The sequence below is a fragment of the Poecilia formosa genome, unplaced genomic scaffold (genome assembly GCF_000485575.1).
Source record: "Poecilia formosa unplaced genomic scaffold, Poecilia_formosa-5.1.2 Scaffold57, whole genome shotgun sequence".
Classification (NCBI taxonomy): Eukaryota; Metazoa; Chordata; class Actinopteri; order Cyprinodontiformes; family Poeciliidae; genus Poecilia; species Poecilia formosa.
In genome coordinates, this window is record NW_006799996.1 from 1,932,856 (window position 1) to 1,956,466 (window position 23,611).

Here is a 23,611-nt window from a genome sequence, read left to right on the forward strand (position 1 = left end):
TGTTTCAAGTCCTGTGTTGGTTTAGCTCGTGTTTTCAGTCTTCAGTTTTTAGGTGCTACCGGTATTAGCTGTGAGCTAATGTTTCTAGTCCTGTGTTGGTTTAGCTCGTGTTTTCAGTCTTCAGTTTTTAGGTGCTACCGGTATTAGCTGTGAGCTAATGTTTCTGCCATGCCGCCTGTACTAGACTGTATTTTGAGCTTCTCTTCATTAAATTCATCATCATCTGGTTCTCCACGTTCATTCTCACCACCACTAACCACACCCCATGACACTGATTTGTTGTGCATTGCAGCAGGCTTATTGTATTGTATTTTATTGATGTATATCAGAGTAAAATAGTCTTAATCGTGCAAATCATGCATTGCTTTCCTTCCGCTTCACAGTTTTGCTCTAGTTTCTTTTGGTCTATAAAATCTCTTTAAGGCTTTCACATGACAAAATATTGAAGCATGACATCTTTACCAGATCCATCATTGGATGCATATTGCACTTGGATCCCACTCAGAGATTACCTTCTGGTGCTATTACCAACCAGCTTCAGTAGACCACCATCGGACGTAACCTTTCTGTGACTTATACATTAGCTAGATGAGCGAGAGCCCTGTGCATGGTGGGTACCACCAGCTGATACTGCTAATGCATGGATCATAAACCTCTGATGGCTTCTATATAAGGCTGGCTGAGTGGATGACACCTCGGTGGTCTGGACAGCGTTAACTGCAGCATGGACTTATAAGGAGGAGGTGCTCCGATTAAAGGGAGTCGGGGGTTAGGCACAACATTTTAATAGACATACTGTGAGTCACTTCTTAAAACATTGTGTTGTAGTGTTTGCACAAGTTGTCACCTGTGACGTATAGCGCATTCTTATCGGACCTCCGCATGGTTAACGGTCCACTGTGTTGTTGAGCGGCAGCGAAGCCGAGTCTGGGCAGGAACTAACACACAATACATCAGGAAGTGGACAGACATGAGCGATAGAGCAGGAATGTTCTTTACCAGGGCATGATATACTCACCGACTCAAATTTAATATATTAATTATTAGCTACACTGTTGAGTTCGTTAGGTGCTGAATCTTTTTGTTGTGTTTTTGTTTTTGTCGTCAAATGAAATTGCACTCGAACACAAGATATGCATGTGATAGGTTGGGTTGCAGTTGAATTGAAGAAGGAAAGATTATATGTGAATAATCACAGCAGAAATGAAGTGAGTTGTTTTGGGTACACTGCAAAAACAAAATCTTACCAAGTATTTTTGGTCTAATTTCTAGGGCAACACTTGAAATAAGACAAAAAATAATATACAAGTAACTTTTCAGCAAGATATAGGAGCTTGTTTATGTAATTCTCTAATATCCATAACAATAGTACATGTTCCACTGGTAAATTATTTAACCTATAACTAGATATTTTCCCCATTATTTGGTGAAATAATCTTCCAAAGGAACTGGTACTTTTTAATTAGGATTAAGGAATTATTGACTTAAACAATCTTTATTGTCTTTAAAATGCTTGTAAGTTAATTCTGTCTATTTCCCAGTGCACCAAGCACTGGAAAATAGACAAAAAATACTTGGTAAGATTTTGTGTTTTTGCAGCTTCTAATTAATCTCTAAGTAATTTCTTCCTTTAGTTCATACTTTGTCTGTGCCTGTTTGTAATGTGGCATACTGGTTTGTTTTAAGTAAATAAAGTATTTAGATAAATTATGGAGATGAATAACAACATATATCACATGTTTTATTTTCACTTTGCAATATTTTGTGCACATTTTATATTAAAACTGAACATTAAAGTCAAATTTTATTAAAACATGACTGATTGTGACTCAGGTTAAGCCAAAACACTTCTGAGCTACATCCTACTGGTGAGTAAAAATTGATGAAGTCACTTTTTCTTACAACAGGCAATAAGCAAATTGTAGAAAATTACTTTACATCTGTTGTGTCATTGGATACAAAAGGTCATCAAGGTGGGTCATCAAAATTTAAGAGGCATTTTAAGGAGAGTAGACCTCTGCCCTCAAACAGATCTTAAGTGAAATCAAAAGGTCGTCAATAAAGTGTGAAACCACCCACTGAGATCTTAAGTAACAATTGACAAAATATAAAAAAGTCTAAGGAGAACAAATAAGGAAGTGTACATGGACTATAGTTACTTGAAAATGAAACCTTACCAACCTCCGCTCCAGATCTGCTCCTTATTTATTGAAAAATAAATCTGGAGACTGATTAGAGTCTTTGCATGTTTGCTTCTTCATCTTGATCCAAGTATGCAGAATTTTTTATGAGTGGTGTTAAATATATGTCTTCCTTCATCTCTGTTGTGGCTTCGAGTAACATCGGTTTCTCATTGTCAGGAGGATTTCCAAAGTTACCACATTACATGTAAAGGCTTGTCTAAAAGAGTGATGTGTCCTCTTCAGTCTCCCAAATATAAATATGTATGAGCTAAAAGGAGCAGGGGCTGATTTATTGCCGTGCTCTTTTTGCAATAAGAAGCAGTAATAAGAAAGAAAGTGTTGATGTTTTGTCTGACTACAGTAAAATAGCATCTATGTGCAGCTGTTTTAGCTCTGGCACAAGCTGTTTTTGTCCCAGGAGGCCAGCGGCTGCTGTTTCCATTGTGTGAAGCATGTTTGGTCGAGATAGTGGGTGTGGGAAAGAATCAGCAGCAAATTGGAGGGGATTTGTGCCTGAGTTAGAGTCAGGTTTATTTGTACGGCACGTTTCAGCAACAGGGCACTTCAAAGTGCTTTACATGATAAAAACGTCATACAGTCACCTAATATGAAACAAGCAATAAACATTACATTTCATCAAAATCATTAAGCAAATACAAAGCACATATGCTGATCAACTGTGTTTCAGCTGTTTTGCAGTTTTCTGGAAGCTTGTTCCAGATTTGTGGTGCATAGAAGCTGAATGCTGCTTCTCTATGACAACTGCAGGTCTTTACTGTAGTTTGATGCTAATCTGTTTAACAACAGTATTATAAGGTCTATTCTCTGTGTCGAAGGGACTTTAGAACCGAGTTGATGTGCTCTGTCTGGTTTTAGTCAGAACACCAGCAGCAGCGTTCTGGAGCAGCTGAAGCTGTCTCATTTTTAGGCAGACCTGAGAAGACACTAAACATTTGGATGAGTTTCTCTAGATCAGAGGTGTCCAAACCTTTTACCTTGTGGGCCAAAGCTGTCAGGTTGAAAGCAATTGATGGCCACAAAGGAGAGATTTTTAACAAAAAGTTGTGGTGGGCCAGATTTGGCCCCCGAACCTTGAGTTTGATGCATCTTGAGCTTGCATGTCTTTCTTTGTGACCTAACATTTTACACTGCCTCTTAAAAAAAATCACATATTTAGACAAACGATTCCACTGAGGCTGGACTGAGATCAAATTGCTGCAAAAATATCAGTTGTTGCTGTAAATAGAGGCCAGACACACACTCTGTGTGTGTGTTACTGCCTGGTTGTAAGTGGGTTTAATTTCCCCCTATAACAAATTGCATGTTGTTACTTTACTGCCCTGCTACCTCGACTGATTTGCAGACGTATATAAAAACTCCAATAGAGCTGGAAGGTGTTTTATGATTTATTTAGCAAGACAACGTAATAATGAACACTGTTTGGATGATCTTGATTTACATGTGTTGTGTGGATGGACAGATGTGGTTGTGGAGAGGAAATAATAAGGCACAAGGGTGGATGATGTTTTCCTTGTAAGGAGCCTTTTGCATGTTTTCTTCCTCTAAAACAATCGAATGATTCATTTAGTGATTATGTTGCTAAGAGCTTGTGTTGGAAACAATGTTGTGTCCACTCAGCAACACCGGTCAGCTCAGAAGACCCAGCCCTTCATGTGAAATCTGTCATCCAGCATGAAGTGTCTCAGTGTGTCTGGAACATTCAGCTACACCTCATCACACTTCCTCTTTGTGCATGTTTTAGAGGAAAACAGATAGAAGCTGAACGGGAGCATGTGTCTGCGATCAGCTCTGCTCAGCGAACAAACCTGGTAACACAGGAAGCACGACTAGGCTTTTACAGAAGTGGAATTTCCTCCAACCAAGATGTGTATCGCTGCCTTTCTACTGTTGGAGCAGAGGAAAGGGGAGAAAGGAGCGTTTTCATTCTTTGTTCAAAAAGGAATCTTGCACAAAGCTTTCAGCTGGTAGTTTATATTAAGCAACAGTCTCTCATTCCTCTCAAGGACTTTCTGTGCCTTGCGCAATGTCAAACTCCCCCTGAACGGTTTCACATTTTGTCATCTTACAAGGGCAAAGGTAACTTTATTTTTTGAGGATTTTGTGTGATAAACCAACACAAACTAGTGCATAATTACAAAAAAGAAGGGAAATTATGCATAGTTTTTTAATGTATTTATCAAATAACAGTAAACAGTTTTGTGATGCCCTTAAGATGAAAATCAGTGTATTCCTTTGGAAAGTTAGTTAATAACACTGCTATACTGTATATTTTGGTATTGATCCAATACTAGTATCGTCAATATCGATACTGATATTGATACCGATACTTTTCATCTCCTTTTGGTGTTTTTCTGATTTTTTCCTTTGAGTTATTTAACTAAACTTAAAATAGAATCTGTAAAAGTATATAGTTGCCTACAAAATACTTTAATAACATATTGAGTTTGACTTTATTAAACATAGTGTAATAAAAGAATAAACAAAGTTATATACAAACAAGATCAATTTAAAACAAAACCAAACAAAACAAAAGAGCAGTAGTAAAGTGTATTTACATGTTCAATTGACATGATGAAAAGAGAAACAAAACTGATTTCTGTGACTTTTTTCTTAATAAATAAAATGCAAAAAATATAACTTGAGAGCAAATCAAGGCAAAATCTTTTCTATCCTGGGGTTGAGAAACTACAAAGATCAAATAAAATTTCAAGAGAGAATCTGAAACTAAAATATCAATCTTAATAGCCACGGCTGCTTTTGCATAGAGAATAGGAAAGCCGTTTAGAAAGGAAGATGAATCGAGCAAAATACAAAATTATCGTGAAAAAAACTTGTTAGGCCAAGTTCACAATGCAACCTGAAGTCACCCAATTCCGATTTTGTGTCAAAGTGGATTTTTTTTTAGTGTAGTTGTTCAAATGTTCCGCGTGCGCAGTAGAGGGCGCAATAGTCACATAAAGAGCTGCTCAGTGTTTTTCCAACTGCCATAACGTAGAAGAAGAAGACGTGCTCGGTGTTTGCGGAAGTAAACGTTGATACGGTTTACCATTTTGAAGCTGCTGACCGACCGCAGCCAGCATATTAACAACTTAATCCTCGATATTGTCCGCCATGGTTGTTGTTTTTCTTCCCGCTTGAGAGTATCAGGACGCAGAATAGTGACGTTAGTCGAGTGTCAATGACGTTCATCTCGGATGAACGCGAGCTGGCCGTTCAAATGCAGGTCACATTCAAAACGATCGGATACGTATCGGATATCCAAGTAACCTGGATAGCAATCGTAAAAACAATCCGACCTGTGTTGTCCAGACTGTCATGAAAACATCAGATACAGGTTTGCTTTTCAGCAGGAAAATGTTCTGTCCTAGAAATATATTGCGTGAAGAATGCAAATCTGAAGTTCTTGCTTTGAAAGCACTGGGTTCACATGTTTATAACTTGACAACAAAGTGTGAAATAGTAGCAAGCAGTCATCTTCCGGTGGTTTTATGTGTTTATCATGTTCCGCCCTGCTACGTTAACCGAGCAAGACGGCTTTGAGTGTTTGCATACTTTTATTCCTGTAATATATTTATATATATATATGTACCAGGCCGTATGAAAAACCTCTGTGTCATTCCTATATTTAAAATAGTTGGCCAGCTGGATCTCGCAAAATGTTCTACAAGTGTTTTGCTGCACTTCAGATCTGTTGCCATGGCTGCTGATGATGTCAAAGCCAAGGCATTGGAATAAAAGCACACCCACTTTTTTAACGGAAAGGACTGGACGGAAAATAGTGTTCAGTTAGCCAGAGCAAATCAAAAAGAAGAGAGCAGGCTCTGGCCTTGGGCACATAATCTACTTAATAAACGAACCCACTTGTTTTCTCTGATGTGTAGGTTTAGCCACTACTGGATTACACACATACACAGAGAAAGAAGAGAGAAAGCACTTGAAAGGAATATTTCCCCTATCTAAAAATCTTATCTTTTACAGTTTAAATGAATCTCTGTGGGTTAATAGATAGCATGACAGCTGTTCAATCTGGTGGAGGGTGGAGAAGACAATGGAGAAAAACAGAAATCGGTTTAGCTGTTTCAAAACTGTTTGGCTTCCCTCTTTCACCATGAGGTCATGAGGTTTTGTAACTGAAGTGGACTCCTGCAGAGCGACACTCTGCATGAACATGTGGTGCTCGAAAAAGTATTACACTGTAACTTTCTACTTTTTTCCAGTTCCAGCCAGACAACTTGCAACATAATGCTTAATTTTGAAGTTAAAGGTAAATTATGAATGATTTTTTTTTTTTTTATATTTTTAATAAATAAATATCTGTTTGTATTCAGTTCTCCAAGTGAAGAGTTGGTAGAGTTGTCTTTCATTCCAACTAGTCTTTTCTGAAATGCCTCAACCAGCTTTCTACATATACAAAGTGAAATTTAAATCTGGACTTGGACTAGACCATTCAAACACGAATATGTTTTATCAAAGCCATTACTGTCAGGGTTTTTGTCCGGCATTAAATTAGATCTTCACTCCATTGTCTTTGTTTTGTATTTATTTCTATCTATCCCCATGAAGCAGTTCACACTTAAAAACAAATTATGTCAGGAAACTTCGAACTTTTTGTTACGTGGGCCAATAATATCAAGTGAAAAGTACTCGAAAATGGATAAAACTAAAATCAAGCAAAGTCATCCGATTTTTACTTTTTATCCAGCAGGAAAATCGTAGATCAAACACTTAAGAAGGATTTTGGATGTTTGCTGTGTGAAAGGAAAGACATTTAGTTTTCAAATTCTTTTGGGTTCAGTTGAACAAATTCTTATTCTCAGGTGTAAGAACAGAATTTGGGTCACTTTCTTTTAACATGCTTGCTGTAATTGCCAAGTTGGGTGCAGAAAAGTTGTTTTTTCAGAAAACTCAATGGATAAATGTGGTTCTACTTATTACAAAAGTTTGGTTGGAAAAAGATTCATGTTTTTCATTTTGTACTTAACATTTTCCATTACAAGAAAAACACATCAGTAATAATTTTTGCCGACTGAAAATAAAAAGATTATTTCGTTCTTGAAGTTGGAGTTGGTGAACCACAAAAATTCAGTCGATGGGCCACTAATGGACCCTGGACCGCACTTTGGACACCCCTGTCTTGGGCTTTCAGAAAAAGCTGCATTTATAATGGGATTAGTGACCCAAATGCTCACGGTATTAACTAATTTGTGAGGAGTAAAAGAGGCCCGTATCCTTCTTTTTCCACTTTCCAATTACCCTAAAATAAATGTAAAATTGACCTTATAAAGTGATTAAATCTGGAAAAGTTCCTGTAGTGTGAATACTTTTGCTGGGTACAGTAAATAAAAACCATCCCTGTGTGGCTGATGTAACATCATGTTCTTTTTTTCAGGGTTTGCAGGGCGTAGCACTTCTAAAAAATATCAAGCCGTGACACTGGATGGAAACTTTCCACCACAAATCAGCTTAATGGCTAAACATGATGGATCTTTCAGTCAACCACAGCTTGAACTCTTCCACAATTCATCTACAATCTGCATCTTGAGAACCTAAAAACAGAGTAAGTGAACGAGACCCCCCTCTTGGATTAGGGCTTTGAACCATCAAGTGCCCCCGACAGCTGTGGACCGGCCCCTCCAGACGCCCCGGATTTCTCCAGTCGTGCTTTTCTTTGCGCGTCCAGCCACTTGGTCGGGTTATAAATACGAGCAAAAGCTCGACGAAGAGTTCATGTTGCTGCTGCTGCTGCTGCCACACAGCCAAATTTGGCCCCTGCAGCGTCGAATCGCCGACGCTTCGTATGAATCGGTTAAACCAACAGTCACTAATTCCAGCAGGCCTGGATTGGTTTATTAAAGGTCTCGTTGGAGGGAGCACTTGTTTTCTGCAGTCTAACCACTTTCCTCCGTCTGGTGTGACTCAGAAGCAGGAGTTAGAAATCTTCCCACACCCCCTCCCATGTTCAGCACTCGGACACATTCACAGTCACATCCACACTGTAATTACGCGGAAATACATATGGCTCACGCGCTGGCTGATAAAAGACTAATTAGTATGGAGTTGTACAGATATAACTCATTGCTTTAGGTCTTAATTTTGGAAGTGAAGTAGTAGTTGGTTCACTTTTGGCTTTGGACATTTTTTTAAGTAAATGTTTTCCTCCCAAACTCCGGATCTCCATGAGCCTCTCTGAGTGGCTTGTTAAGTTTTATTTAGCTCATGAAAATGAGTTGAAAATGTGATTGCTTTGACCCATAGCTCTTGTCAAAATTTTGATTAAATACATATGTTGAATTTCAGGCTTGATTAAGCCATTCTCAAACGTCCAGGAACATTTTAACAACAGTAGACATGTTTGATGAGATATCTACGATGGTGTATTAGGACCATTAGATGTAAAAAAAGAGAGGAAATCAATTTCAGAAATCTTCTAGAAGAAACAATAACATTTCTGAGTTTGAAAAGTTGAAAATTTACTAGAAAAAACAAGGAAATCTTTAGATTGTCAGAATTTTTCTAGACAAAGCATTACAATTTCTGAGATTCAAAAGTTGATATTTTATTACTTAGGAAAATTTATGAGATTTTTCAAGCAATTTTTCAAACTTAGAAATTTCCATGTTGAAATCTTGAAATTTTCAGAGATTTATCTTAAAGTTTGCAAAATTTTTCTAGCAATTTTTTGACTTTGGAAACTCATGAATTTCCTTGTTTTCTTGAATTTTTCTGAGATTAATATTAATTAAAAAAAGATCTTTTTAGCAGTTTTATGACTTTTCAAACTCAGAAATTTCCATTTGTTTTCTTGAAATTTTGACATTAAATATTTCTGAATTTTTTCCTAGCATTTTTTGACTTTCTAAACTCAGAGCTTTCCATGTTTATTCTATAAATCTTCTGAGACTAATCTTAAAATTTCAGATTCTTTTCTAGCAAGTTTTTGACTTTACAAACTCAGAAATTTCCTTGATATTTTCTTGAAATTTTCTATGCTTTTTTTGTTTTAAAGAAAATGTACTCCTTTTTTCTGGCTGCAATAGCCCTAATTCACTGTTGCATTTGTCTATTCATTTTAGATTTAAAATGCTGTGCAGGTGTCAGAAATGCTTTAGATATGTCCGTTTAGGCCTGGGAAACATGATCAAGTTATTATGAAGAAACCAGTTTGAGAAGGATTAGCCTCAGATTAGCTATGAGAAGATGGATAAAATCCCATATTTGCTGTTTCTGGAAAACCCAGAACAGATCATCTGGCACCACCAACCATGCAAAATCACTAAAATCTACTTTCTTCCTCATTCAAATACTCAGTTTGAATTTTAGCAAGTCTCCTTTATGCCCAACTGAGTTGCTGCTATGTGATTTGCCAATAGAGTAGCAGTAAATGGATTTACCTACAATATGAATAAAAACCCCAGTAATTTTGCCTTGCATTGTGTCAATACTGTCACTTGTTTGCCGCCCTATAACAACGTTTAAGGGGCGCCTGGTCAGACATGTGACGGTGAGTTGTTGCTGGGTTGGATGAGAAGTTTCATTGACCTTTCCATCACTTATCAGGATTCCTTCTCAGGAAACAACTTTGATCTAAGAAACTCAGGATAGGTGAAAGATAAAATCAATAGCAAAGATTGGGGATCCATTGTTCAGTCGGGTAATAATCTCCCCGGCGACACTTTGACCACCCTCGTAAAGTTTGGGTTAGTGGATCAGGAGTTATTTCTCTCTTTCTTTCTCCTCTCTTTCTAGGGAATCACAAACTCCTCCTTCTCCAAACTTTGCTGTGGGAACTCCCTGCGTGTCGTGGTGATTAGGTGAGCAGAGTGGGCGTGCGTCTGGAGAGAATCAGAGGGGGTGAAGGCGAAAGGACGCAGCTGAGGAGCTGACGGAGCATTAATGAGATCCTGCCCGGCCAGCGTCAAAGTGATGCCATTTTAAGTTACAGTTGTTCGGGATTCATCTTCGGATTAGTTAAACTGAAAGCTCGGACTGTGTTGCAACCAAACTTTAGTGGATTATTGCTGTGGTAACAATGGGCTCGAAGCGATCACGCGTAAAGACGCCGGGGACCGCAGCCTTTGTCGTCCGCTCGTCCCTCTGTATCATCGGGCTTTTGGCCACTTTCTCTCGGCCTGCGTGCGAAGCGTTCAACCTGGACGTGGAGAACCCAGCTGTTTATAGCGGACCTGAGGGGAGCTACTTCGGATATGCTGTTGACTTTTATTTGTCTGAATCTGCCAGGTGAGTGTCTTACAAATAATAATAATAAACGTACAAGAAAGTTAAAATGTGGAGTTTTGTCTTCAACTGAACTCTGTGTTGCGCACAGTCAGTGAGTGAAGTTTCCATTCAGCTCTGTTGAAGCCTTTGCCTCTAATTTCCTGTCAAAAGTAGCACAGCCAGATTTAATAAACATAATTCAGATTTAGTTTAGGCTCCAAGTTTACAACTGCGCGCATATGGGCACATGTCCTGCGCGTACCCACACCCTCACAGCGAACACAACTGACTGTAATTTAATATCTCCCGAGAAGCAGACTGGTGCCCTGATTGAATGACTCTTGGAATAAAACTAAAATGATTACAGTATGAAGGAGAGGCGAGGTCATGACAAAAAAGATACGAACCTGAATGAGGAACCATTTATCTTTAAGTCTGTCAGAGGCGATAATCTTATTATCCAACAGAGTGAAATTAGTTTTTGACCTTTTAATCTTAATTACATTCAGTAATCCGGTTCTCCGTGATGCTTCTTGGCTCAGAGGAGATGTGATCCCTGTGGCACTCGGCATGCAGTGACTGTCTCAGCATTCTTCCTGAAAGGGTTTTGGCATCAGTCATTTTTGGAATTTCAACTCTTGCATACATGCCTGTGGTCATATCTAATACCCCAGTGGTCTGTGGATAGCATGAAATGGATGGGTTGGGGGGACAAATTGTAATTTCAGTGGGTGTCTATGCATCTGAATCACTATCTTGCATAGGGAAACCTTGAATGTTGTTTTGAGTTATTATTAACAAAAGTTTCACTCAGACATGCAGACTTGCTGAGTGCTGTGTAACCAGCCGGCATGCTGGGATTGGAGAAAGGGCTTTGTGGCGTGTGGGCCGCCAGCATCAGCTTCGGTTTCCCTGTTTCTCCTCCCCAATTCTCAGGACGGCAGACCCTAAGACATGTGGGAGACTCCACCTCCGCATCTCCCCTACTTATCTCTTTAAAACCCTCTTCCTAGTGGTGCTAATTTTTCTTCCTGGGAAACAAGGGCTGTAGGAGGACGGTATGATTTAAGAGGTGACAGTTGTTTGCATAAAGCTTTCCCCTCTCCCTCATCCTGCTCCTTACTCCCTCTTATGCTGATGTCATTCTGCAGGGCTTTTTAATTCATCCATCGCCCAGACCTCCCCCCACTGTCTAGCCCCTCTCCTCATCACTTCCAGCCCCAGACACACTAGACGTCATTTTACCGATGACTTAATCTTAACTTTCTTACAGTTGAATCATCACACTTAAATGGGATATATCATTGCTTTTACAACTTTTCGCCTGTCAGCGGGTGTTTAGGCCTGTAGCTCGCAGTAGTTTTATTCATTTCCAGAGCTTTGTTCAGAGAATGTAGCTGAAGTAGAACAGAGGGATGGCGTTCACTACTTTTACTCACCAAAAGTAGTGAAGAAAGTCTCCACTTTCTGAGTTCATAAACAAAATATTTCATTGGCTATTTCTTCAGCAAAGAGGAGAAAATCAAGAGAAATGTCAGAGAACTCTCTGACATTTTGAAGACGTTCCTCCAAACAATTCAACACAGTAAACCAACTTTATATTATGATTATGACATTTCTCCATAATTCAATTCAATTCCAAAATACTTTTGTATTCTAAAGGGAAATTAAGTTAATTTTTTTTTTTACCTTTTTACACTCTAAATGTTATTTCAAGGACACTGTCTGTTATTCTACTCAAATTATGTCAGCCTATCTTGGCCCAAAAACAATTACTTCAAGCCAAAGGTTGGGAAGAACATTAGAACTTCATTTGGTTTAGATGCAAACAAAAAAGTCTAAGTTGAAGCTAACTGTTGCAACTTCACATGAAAAATTATATTTAGGAAAAAGTAATTTATTTAACCTAATGCTGCTGTGTGACGTTGGGTCCTGGCAGGCTACACTTAAAACTACTTCAAAAGAAATCATTTTCTAAACTTTATGCTCACAAACAACACTTGCAGCCACCTTAGTGGTCGATGGCCACACATCTGCTCATCATTTTCTTTCTAAAACTATCATTGTTTTGGTCAGTAAAATGGTCTTTTCTATCATTACTGTGAGAGATTTCCAAATGGTGTTTATACAAACGCATCCTCCATATAATTTCAGTTAAATGTCTATTATAGAATTTTGTTGTAATAAATTAAGAATCGTGATTTTACTTAAACTTTTACAAAAAGAAGATGGATGCATTTTCTTCAATAAGATGTTATTTGTGGAAAACAACATAAAAACTATTTTCAAAATAAAAAAAATACTGAAGTATAAATAAAGTGATTCTGTTGTGTAAATTGAATGTAATTATTTCATAAATAGATAAAACCAGCTTTTGTTTGTATATCTATTAGTAACGGGCATTTTTTGTGAAAAATGTCTTGAAAGAATTTAGATTTATCGTTTCGGCTATAAATTCCAATTGATGATGTTCGAAAACCCTATAAACAGACTGTACTGTCAGAGTTATTTATACTGTTTCCCCTACTGTTGGTTCCATTAGAGCATCAATATGAAAATATGAGGACCTCATGTGGAGCTTTGACTGCAGGAACATGCAGTTGCCTAAAAAAGTCTGAAAAGAAGTTGTAAATACTTTTTTAGTATTACATTAAATACCAAAACATATTGTCATAAGATCTATATTGTAGTGTTTTAGTTGGTTCTTTACCGTTTTAACCAAAGTTTTAACCAAAGTTTCTTCATTATTGTCTGAAGAGCCACTTGTGGCCCCGGAGCCTCAGGCTGAAGACCCCAGGTATAAACATGAGTAATGTTCTAACGCAGAAATTTCCTACAGCTCATTGCCCTGTAATTTTCCTTTCAGTGATATGCATTCACAAGTCAAACAAACAAAAAAGTCTTAGAAGGCAGATTTAAGTCAGTGACTCATTCCTTTATCTGCAAACCACAGATATCTGCCACTTTTCATCCACAGTTTTTCCAACGTTTACTCATCAATACGTATCAGACGTGAAGTGAGTTGCTTTTATCTCATCTCTCACCGACACATCATCTACACCCACGCTTTGGAGAAGTGTGGAGTGGGGGAGTAGCTGTGAAGCCACAGAGGTCAGTTCAGGGTTGCAGAAAAAGTTTCTTTGTGCCAGGGGAAGTTTCTATAAACCCAGTTATGTTGATTAAATTACTGTGCCTTTTTAAAAACGTATTTAATTCAAGTTGCTCTAGCAAAGTGGTTTTCAAAGTTTTTAAAACAGCTCCCACCGCTGTAAATACTAATCAACTCTGAATCGTCTGTCTTTTGAGTTATTTCTAATTGAAGCAACAGTTAATGTACTTGAAACAACTCTTCTAAAGTTAATTAACTTTAAGGCTGGACAATAAAAGATGAGTTTTGATCATTGATGATTTGTTTTTGTATTAAATATCTGACATGCCTTTCTTCTTTTATCCAGTTTTCACTGCACGCCGTTTTATTTTTAAACAGTTAAAGAGCCAAAGTGTCGGAATCCTAAACTGCTGCTGCGTCAGTTACTCACCAAGTCGTTGCTAGGTAACCAAAGTGAGAGTGAGTTGCTAGGTAACCAGAGAGTGAGTCAGTTAGTTGATTCCAGAAGCCTTACTTAGCTGGCTGTGAGAGGTTGAGCAGCTAAAGACTTTCCTCTGCCTACATCTCCCAGAATGCCGTGCAGCTCTGGATCAGAGTTCATTGAATACTCTATATTGAACACTGAATATTCTATCAAACATATTATGAATTGATATTGACCATGTCTCTATTGCAATATATGTTGTTGTTGATTTATTATCCAGCTCTTTGATAACAAAATTTATTTTGAGTACCAAAGACAACGAGTAGAAATAATCATACTTGTGCTGCGATCTGAGATCCTTGCAATCGGCAAAATCTGTGTAAGAAACAAGAAGGATAGCAGATGTAGATGTGAAAAGAAGAAGGAAAACACTTCTCCCTCCATAAATACTCAAAGACAAAGGGTTGCTTTCTCCAGCTCTGATGCTAATTTTTGATAACAAGTTTATATATGTGGGTCTGTCATGCCCTTCAGCCTGAGTCATGAAATTGAATTTGGACACTGACAGTTGGCCCACCATGGTGGAACGCCTGAGGATAGCTTCGGTGAACTGTGTGTTACAGGCCTGGTCAAATACACAAAGGGGAAAAGAGCAGCAAGATACTTTCTGTTGACTTCATACATTTCTATCTAAGAAAAACCAAAAGTCTTACCATAAGCATTTTTATCTATAATTGCTATTAAGGAATTGATAGTGAGTGACTGACCTGGTTTTGTACGTCGGTCTGTTTTTAATCATATCTAATTGTAATTTATTTAATTCTATATTATTTTCAGAAAAGATGAGTGATATTGTGGATTCTTGTGGAACACTTATGAGAATATATGATCCCAAAGTAGAGCACCAATCAAACTCTTGATGGGGTCTTGCAGATAATTATGAGCATAATACATATTTTTACAGTGCGAGCACTTAAAAAAATCTTGTCAGTGTTTTTATTACTAATATTGGTATGGTAAGGAAATGTGGCTTCAAGAACACATTGTGTGACATCCACTAACAAGAGGTCACAGAGTTACTGCACAACGTCATGGCTACAAATTTATCTGTTTACATCTATGGAGATGGAAGAGGGAAGGGAAAAATGGCAAAGTTTGGGTATTAAATGGTAGGAATTAGCCAAGGGGCAATTTGAAACTGAAGCAGATACCATGACTATTGTAAACAGAGCTCTGACTGACCACATTTGGAACTTCGAGAGGTTACCCTCTCAAATAGGATTAGAATTGAGCTAATATTGACTTTGGATCAAGGACTCCCTTGGCTGCTAAATCTGCTGCCATTTTTCTTGTCGTTTTTAAAGCCTTTCTTTTTGCAACATCGACTCCAACTTTGTTATTGTTTTCTCTGGTGTCTCTTTCTTTGGGTCTTTTTCTAAATCGAACCGGTGGATGTTTCAGCTGCAGGAGCACAGCTTGTATATTTGGGTTGCCAAGCTTTTCTTCATCCAGGTCCTTGATGCGTGCAGACAAAGAAAGCCTTTGTCTGATGGCTGAAATTGTTTACCGTTTTCTTTTGGAGGAGGTCTTTCAATGACTGTTTGTGCCTAATACATACTAGCCTTCTAATGTGCAGCTGAAATGTTCTTTATTGAACATTATGTGCATCCATTGGCAACAGGCTGGTGGTTGGGAACAGTTTGTGTGTTTTAATAATGCCTTAAGAGTTTCTATATTACAGTATGTGGTTTTTTCACTTAAAAAGATGTCAGTTTAGTTGATGATGGTGATGATGTGCTTAAAGGGCATCTGAATCTTCTGCTGCTTTGCTTGGGGAATGCCCAGTTATATGATTTGGCTGTGGGTTGGGGTCTTCCTGACTCATGCTTTGCTGGATTAAATCTGTGTCTGCCTGTGGGGCTGGTTTGTTTTAACTCTGGCCTCCTGCTCTCACACAAATGACTCACATCACTGGTAATCTGATGAAGGGCTATCCTTTATATGGCAGCCAGTACAGTGCATGACGTCAGCCTGTGTGTAGTCAGCAAAGTTAAGAAAGAAGGCTTTTAAAAATGACATGTGGGTTTGTGTTTCTCTGTGCAGTGCGTTGCAAAAGAGTTCAAACCCACTGAACTTTTCACATTTTGACACTTTAGAGCAGAGGTTCCCAAACTGTGGGGCGCGCCCCCTAGGGGGGCGCCGTGCCATTGCAGCAGGGGCGCGGGAAGCCGTCTGGATGAAAAAAACATGAACACTGTATGCGCTGGGTTTTCACCTTAGAATGACCAACTCTCTGTTATTCCTCTGTCAATTTGATACAGTAGAGGCTTCCACACTTCCCATATTTGTGTCCTCTGTCACTTTTATCAGCAGTTAAAACAGTTTAATCAGTTGTTAACATGTCGTAACCTGTTTTTTCGAGCCGCCTTTAAACACAACATGAGCGCTACGACGCTCGCACTGGGTTTACACCTGTGCGGCAGTGAAGGAGACCTGCTGCTGCTGTGCAGAGCTGCTCAGGTGTGTTAGAATCATGGCAGCAAAACGCAAAGAACTTTTCACAGTTTTTCCCTCCAAACTAACCGACTGAGTTGAGTGAAGCTGTTGGATGCAGGTAATGTTAGCTAAAAGATGACTAGCTAATATCAGTACATCACCTTAAGCTTAACAAGTAGCCTGTAGGCTACCGATGTTGTTGTCTATATTCAGCTATGTACATTCATTTCCCCCCCAAAAAAGTCGATTCCCCCTCCCTCACACCCGTTCTTAGAGACAGGGAGTCTCTAAGAATCCTTCCCCCCCCACTCACAGCGTCGTTCAACCAGACAGCCATTTGCAATCCATAGTGGGGGCCCAGAAAAAGTTTGGGAACCACTGCTTTAGAGCAATAAACTTTAAGGAATTCTGGTAAGAAGTAAGAGAAAATGGTGTTTATTGAATGGCCTTTGGCTGCAATTGTGGCTTCAGTCATAATTTTTCCCCCTTGCTTTTGGCAAAAAAACCCCCAAAACTCAATGTCAGTCAGTTTATATGGAATGCATCTGATAACAGGAATTTTCAAGTATTTCTGATTTCCAGTTGCTTTTTAGTTGCTTTCATGGCTGGAAGGTGAACCTTCAGTCCAGCCACATTACTGCTTTCAACTCCATTCGTCATTGCTATCTTCCACACTGCTTATGGAAAACCTCAAAAAAGACTTCTAGTGTTTTTAGCAGTTTTCGCCATGCACAACGTATTCTACCTGATACTATGCGACTCTATGCAGCAGCTCTAGAATTACCATTGACCTCTTGGCTGCTGACTATCACTTTCATTGTCCAGCTTCTCGGTTTAGGTAGATGACCAAGTCTTGGTAGGTTTGCAGTTGGGAAATACTCTTAAAACTACCCATTAATAAACAGCTGCCTCTCCACTCAACGAGTACATCTTTTCACATTGATGCATTTTGGTAATATGTAAAAACTGCTTTGATTTGATTGATAAGATAATATTTAAGCACACAAATATCATCTTAAAGGTTTTATTGGCCCTATGGAGTCTATTGTGGTCCTATTTTGGGCTTTGATTTTGACACGTTCTCTACATTTACTTCAGAGGTATCAGAGCAAGAGAGGTGCAGAATACAACACCTTCCCAACCTTTATTTGTAATTCTTTTCAGAGCTACATATAATTGTCCTTCCATGTCACTACTTTGTGTTTTATGTTATGATCTAAAATCCTAATGCAATGCATCAGGACTGAAGTTTGCAGTCATGTTGTGGCAAATTGCTCAAGAGTTCAAGAGGTGTGAATACTTTTGCAGGGAGCTGTTTGTGTGGGAAGGGCCTGAAGTTCTGGATTGGGTTGGACATTAGCCCTCAGACAGCTGCAACCCCCTTCACCACCATTTTTCCCTTTAGACAACAGCTTCTCTATCCTGAGGTGAGAGCATTGGACCCCCTGATGTGGCCATTGTGGAGAGGTGTGAACCACCAGGCTGTTAAACCCCCTGCAGGAGAACCTGGAGGAGGGGAGGATTGGGTGGTAATTGCTGCTGAGGGGGGTTGGAAACTTTGTCTTCCCTATGACTACAAGACATTCTGATGTTTTACAAAAGTAACAAGATGGCTTACATTTCTTACGTGCCTCTTTTGAAATATGTTCGCAGCTGTGACTTGGCAGGAAGTGAGCTAATTGCTCCTCGATGAAAGATTCTGAGTGGAAAAAAAACAAAAAACTAAAGATAGCTAAATCTTTTTGGTGTGAACTTGCTAATTCATTTAACAGATTGGAGACTCCACAACCTGCTGAGTTGTGTGAAAGTTTGAACAGTTATTTCAAATTTTGTCTGGAAGTTGTCAGATTGTTCCTGCGCGACAATAAACAGCAGGGTGTGCATGCCTTAGATAGCACCGCTAGTAATTTCCAGGCCACCTGTTGCTTAACTGCATTATCCTTCTGAGAATACTGAGGAAACTAGGTTTCTTTTTTGCTCTGATCTGGGTTCAGATCCTCCACACAGTGGACTGTTTATCTTATCAGCGTTGAATCAGCTTCTTTGTAAGTCCGTCCTTGGCTGTAGGAAGGTCTATACGTTTTTGGACACATCTTGCCCCAGGCTTTCAAGGGAACATGCAGATCTCTTTTATGTTGCTGTTGTGGCTCAAAATTCCAGCTCCATGTGACGGTGAATGAAAAATGTGGCTGCAGTTCAGCACAGTAGACGGTCTGTAGTCAGCACACGCCATCCCAGCAGACACTGCTTCTCTCATCATCTCCGTGCTCCTGTACTTTAGTGTAGGCGTGTGTGTATGTGAGGGGACGACCGTCCATATGGCAGAATAAGGACTCGCACGGCTTCTGTCTGGCCTTGGCTCTGAGAGGAGGACACGAGGCCGCTCATATGGCTCCATGCTGTCTAGAACAAGTCATCATGCACTTCTTGAGTTTCTTTTGTCAGTCATTCAGCTGATCTCAGTCTGAGTTAGTCATGCTCTAAATAATCAATAGCAGAAATACATGAGCTGGTTATAGATTTGTGATCTCAAGTTTTCGTAATGCTTTGATTTGATGTTACTTGATTTTAACATCAGATTAAAAATGAAAAAAAAAAATAGCAAAATTCTCATTTTGCACATTTTTAAACTCCCATTTGGGTCTTTACTGCTGCTAAAAACAGTTGAAGTGATTAAAAAAACACCTAAATGTTTTTTTGGCAATAAGATAATGTTTTTTGGAAAAGGAGCCATTAAAAAAATTACATCATATTCCACTGCTTTGTGGAATGTGACTGCCTAGCAACCTCCACCTAGCAACCACAGTGGAGGTTGCTAGGCGTTACCTAGCAACCACAGTGGAGTTCCATCACATTTGGTCAGCTGATTTTACCGCTATATGCGCTACACATTCACTACTTGATCAGAGAAGGGTTTTGTTGTTGGTTTACCATTCAGAAACCACTTGCAGCATCCTTGATGGTTGTGCAGGAGGATCCACTTCTGCTTTTCAAAGATGTACGGTTGTATAATTGCACATTTGCTCAATAAAGCATAATGGGTAACCTTTAACAGCTGGAATTTACAGCATTCAATATATTTTATCTGGCTTTCCTGCTGTAAACCATCAACAACTAGATAGCTTCCCTCAGCCATAACTGCAACACACTTAAAAAAAGAACATTTGTCAATAAAAAAAGGAACAAAAATACAATAAAAAGGGGAAATAAAAGATGGAATGAATGACATAAAGTAACTAAACGTAATTTAGGACCTTGGAAAGCTATGGAAAGTCTCAGATTCAAATATAAACTTTGGAAAGTTTATATTTGAAATTTTTGAACTGAAATAAAACTCGCAGAAACACTGAAGAAAGTATTCACCTTAAAAATGGGGTTTATTATTTTAAATAAAAAACAAAATAATTTAAAATTGGCATTTTCTAAACTGTCTTTACAGATTAACGTAGTCGACATCACTAGCTGCAAAAAGCGGACTTCATGTGTGTTTCCTGACTAACTGATGCCTTTACAGTAACCATCCGATTCCAAAAAGTTGCCAATATTTCGAAATAAATCCCATTTAAGAACAGACACACAGAATTTGAAGTTAAATAAGATTCAAACTCGCCTGGGAATGGCACGTTTACTGACCGGAGAAGATGTTTGATTTATTATTGGTTAAATTGTTTGCTTATTTTTCGTTCAGCTGTTTCCTTTTTCAGAGGTCGCCGCAGCGATTCATCGTCCTCCATCTGACTGTCTTCTACTTCCTCTGTCCTCCATCCACCTCCATGTCCTCTGTAGTTGTGTCCATATATCTCCTCTTTGTCTTTTTCCTGGCAGCTGCGTCTCGAACATCTCAGTCTAACTTTATCTCCCCATCGCTCAACCTGTGCTGACCTCATTCTTAATCCTGTCCAACCTCAGCACCTTCAGACACTCCTGTGTTTTTTTCCAGTGCCTCTGTCTCCAGCCCATACAAGCTGGTCTTACTGTCTTGTAAATCTTTCCTTAAGCATTTTCTGCCAGTCTTTTATCACAAATTGCTCCTGAAACTTGTATCCCTCCGTTCCATCCTGTCCGGACTCTCTTCTTCACCTCTTCATCACACTTTCCTGTTTTCCTGGACGGTCGATGCTGTAAATACTTGAAGTCCCTCTCTTCCAGCTGGCTTCGTCTCATTCACAGACATGCACTCTGTCTTACTACAGCCGACTCTCATTCCTCCAGCTGTTCTCTCTTTTTTTCTTAATATATTGCATAAATTACTCCAATACAGGTCTGGGCAATAAATTGTGAAAAACCAAAAAAATTGTATTGATCAATTGATTTTGATTTTGGTTTTTGAAGATTTAATTTGTTCTTCACCAATGCACTCTTTGGGTTTCCATTGGGCTATCAGCTTCTATTTATTTGGACCTTTGTTTTAGGTCAACTATACAATTTAGTATTTTTAACTTTTAATGAGAAAAATTAAAATGTAATTTTGAGCATCTTGTAAAGTTTATGCTTTGGTACGCATTTTACAGATAATATTTAAAAGAAATACTTAATCTTTCAAAACATCAGTAACAAATTATTAATTGTGTGTATTACTGTGTCTATTTTGAAGAAACAAAAACGTTTTTCTCATTAAGAGAACTTTTTTATCGTAACAAACACAATTTCGTTTGGTAAAATTGCGTCTTTTTTCTGCTCCAATATTCCTTCATGCAACTCACAGAAGAGATGACTGAAATTAAAGCCACTTTTCCAATATTTTCTGTCATTTCTCTATTAAGAAAAAAAAAATAAAAATTGACTATTGTATCTGGTATGAAAAAATTCAGAGATCTTTTCTTTTCAAGTCGCATCACCCAGTCTAGTATATTCAGGAAAAAAAGTTGGTATATTGGGAAGAAAATATTATATTGTCTAATATGTAGATATATTAGATAAAAAAATATTTTAAAAATTAAAGGAAAAAACTAACAGGACAACAGAAAATCAAGGGTTAAAATACTTTCTCCTGTTTAACACAATCAGTCTTTTATCTACAGTAAAAAAAGAAAAATGACCAGAACGTTGGTTATTTTTATGTTTCCACCTAAAAATAAGCCAAAAAGCGCTGGTGACAGACCTGGTCTCCAAGCAGGACTTCGGTTCTCGTCATTTCTCCGCTTGATGACTCGGGAGCAGGAACCTGGCTCGGATCAGGTCTCTGCACTTCCCTTGTTTTTGCTGATATGGAGCCACTCCATTTCTTAAGTAAGCGCTGATAGCTCAGTGCAAGTCCCACGAGTCGCAGGCCACATTTTATTAAGGTGATGGTGAGTTTTGAAGGCCACGAGCGCTTTCACCACCCGCCCGCTTCCTTCACACATGTGCCACAGCATTTGTTAAGCCTTGTTTATGGCTGCAGATGGTGACTCCTGCCGACACTGGAAGGCCTAACAAATGTGATTTAGATTCTTTCCCCCCTTAGTTCTCCCTTAAAGCTGTTATAATGGTGTTGAAGTGACATCAGCCTTTGCAGCTGGGTGGAAGACAATTAAATGTGGAATGGAAAGGGGGTGCTGGTCTTGAATAGGAGGGTGTATGGAATTTGCCTGTTGACAACCTCAGCCTGTAGCCTCATCATAAACTGTATTAGCCATGGCTGCACACAATAATGTCACATCAGTGAGTTCCAGCACTTTGCATCAGCCTTAATTTTGCAACCCCACATAAAATAGTGGTTATAGTCTGGCAATTACAGTGCGGGAAGACTTTTTTTTTTTTGTAGAATATCACCAGATTGCTTGACCCTTTAATGAGACAGCTACAGTCAAGTTGTTTACACATTCCTGACTTGCATTCAGAATTATTTACAGTAGCTTAATGAATGCTTAATTGTTAGTTGGGTGGTGGAGATCATTAGCGGCCTCTGGGTGACGGCTGATAAAACGGATAAAGCTGCAAATTCTTTTCATCTTTTGCCACTTTGCTACCAGAACATTGCTCGGATATCTAGACTCTCTAAAAGGGTAATTAGTTGAATTTGGAGACTAAATTGAAATTAAAATCCTTGCACGCGAGTAAACAGAGTAGCTTATCTCCATAGTTTGCAATGCATTCCTCTAAACGGATTGCTTTTCAAATGCATGCTGAGCGACGTCTGCCTGAACGGGTTTCTTTTGTCCAACCTGACCGTCGGCACTGCAGGATCAACTCGTGTGAGTAGGGCTTGTCCCCACACCTAATTGAATAATTTTACATGCCAGTCTCAAGACCCTTTCTCCCACAAAGGAATTTGTAATGCAGAATGCCAGCGGTTTATTAAATGCAAGCAACACAAAAGCCAAAGTTTAAGCTCACAACAATCAGAAAAGGTATGCTGGGTGGGAGAACGTTTGAAAAAGTTAGATCCTCTCCAGATAAGGGCCCATTAAGTGCTAATTCAACCTCATTTGCAGAACTTTCAGATTGATATCAGTCTTACATCTGCATGTATGCAGCAAAGGAAGCAAAATAAGCATTCATCAACTCCAAACTTTCTGGTTGATGCATGATATACTTTTTGGTATTTTGATGTTTTTTCTCTGTTTTCTTTATCTAATTTAACACAAAATGTTTTGACTTGTAATGTCCACTGACCTGTTATTATGAGTTGCATAGTTGTGCTGTTTGCTCTAGTAAACTCTCTAAAGGCTGCATGAAACAGAGTTTGTGTGATTGTATGTTTTCCTTAAATAGATTTGGGTGGTTTGCAGGTGACGGGTGTAAATACTTTTTCTGAAATTTCAATAAAAAAATTTAAAGGTGGTTTAAAATATATTCCACTACTTTATGGTTTGCAATCATTTAAGAACGCGTGTCAAACTCGAGGCCCGGGGGCCAAATCTGGCTCGCCGCTGCTTTTTATGTGACCCTCCACGCTACAAACTACATCAAAAGTCCTGTTTTTCACAAATTTGCACTCAAAACGAACCAATCTCCAATTTTTCAGATTTTACTGCAAATGTTCTCAAATTGGTCAAAGACATTGAGCTGCATAAGCCTTACTTGATGTCAAGTTATAGTCCGTGTTCGATACGGCGAGTAATAAAAAGTCACATTTAACATTATATATTAGTTATCATAAACATTCCTTACAAACATTCCTAAATTGTCAGTGTAAAGTTACAGCTATCTATTGATATTTTAACAGTTTAATTGGTT

The 23,611-nt window shown here is 38.7% G+C and overlaps 1 protein-coding gene and 1 long non-coding RNA gene across 2 annotated transcripts in view; one reads left to right on the plus strand and one right to left on the minus strand.

The window, feature by feature from the left end:
• Positions 1–8,662: 8,662 nt before the first annotated feature.
• Positions 8,663–14,263, minus strand: LOC107836426 (uncharacterized). Its single transcript, XR_001662319.1, has 3 exons — positions 13,939–14,263; positions 10,705–10,710; positions 8,663–8,677 (listed from the first exon to the last, which is right to left on the minus strand). It is a non-coding gene; the product is annotated as an uncharacterized LOC107836426 (long non-coding RNA).
• The window catches only part of itga5 (integrin, alpha 5 (fibronectin receptor, alpha polypeptide)), a 50,636-nt gene continuing 36,940 nt past the window's right edge, over positions 9,916–23,611 (plus strand). The window contains exon 1 of the mRNA XM_007553633.2: positions 9,916–10,442. Within this exon, the coding sequence (XP_007553695.1) occupies positions 10,234–10,442 (209 nt within the window). The 5' untranslated portion in view covers positions 9,916–10,233. The remainder of the gene's footprint in view (positions 10,443–23,611) is intronic.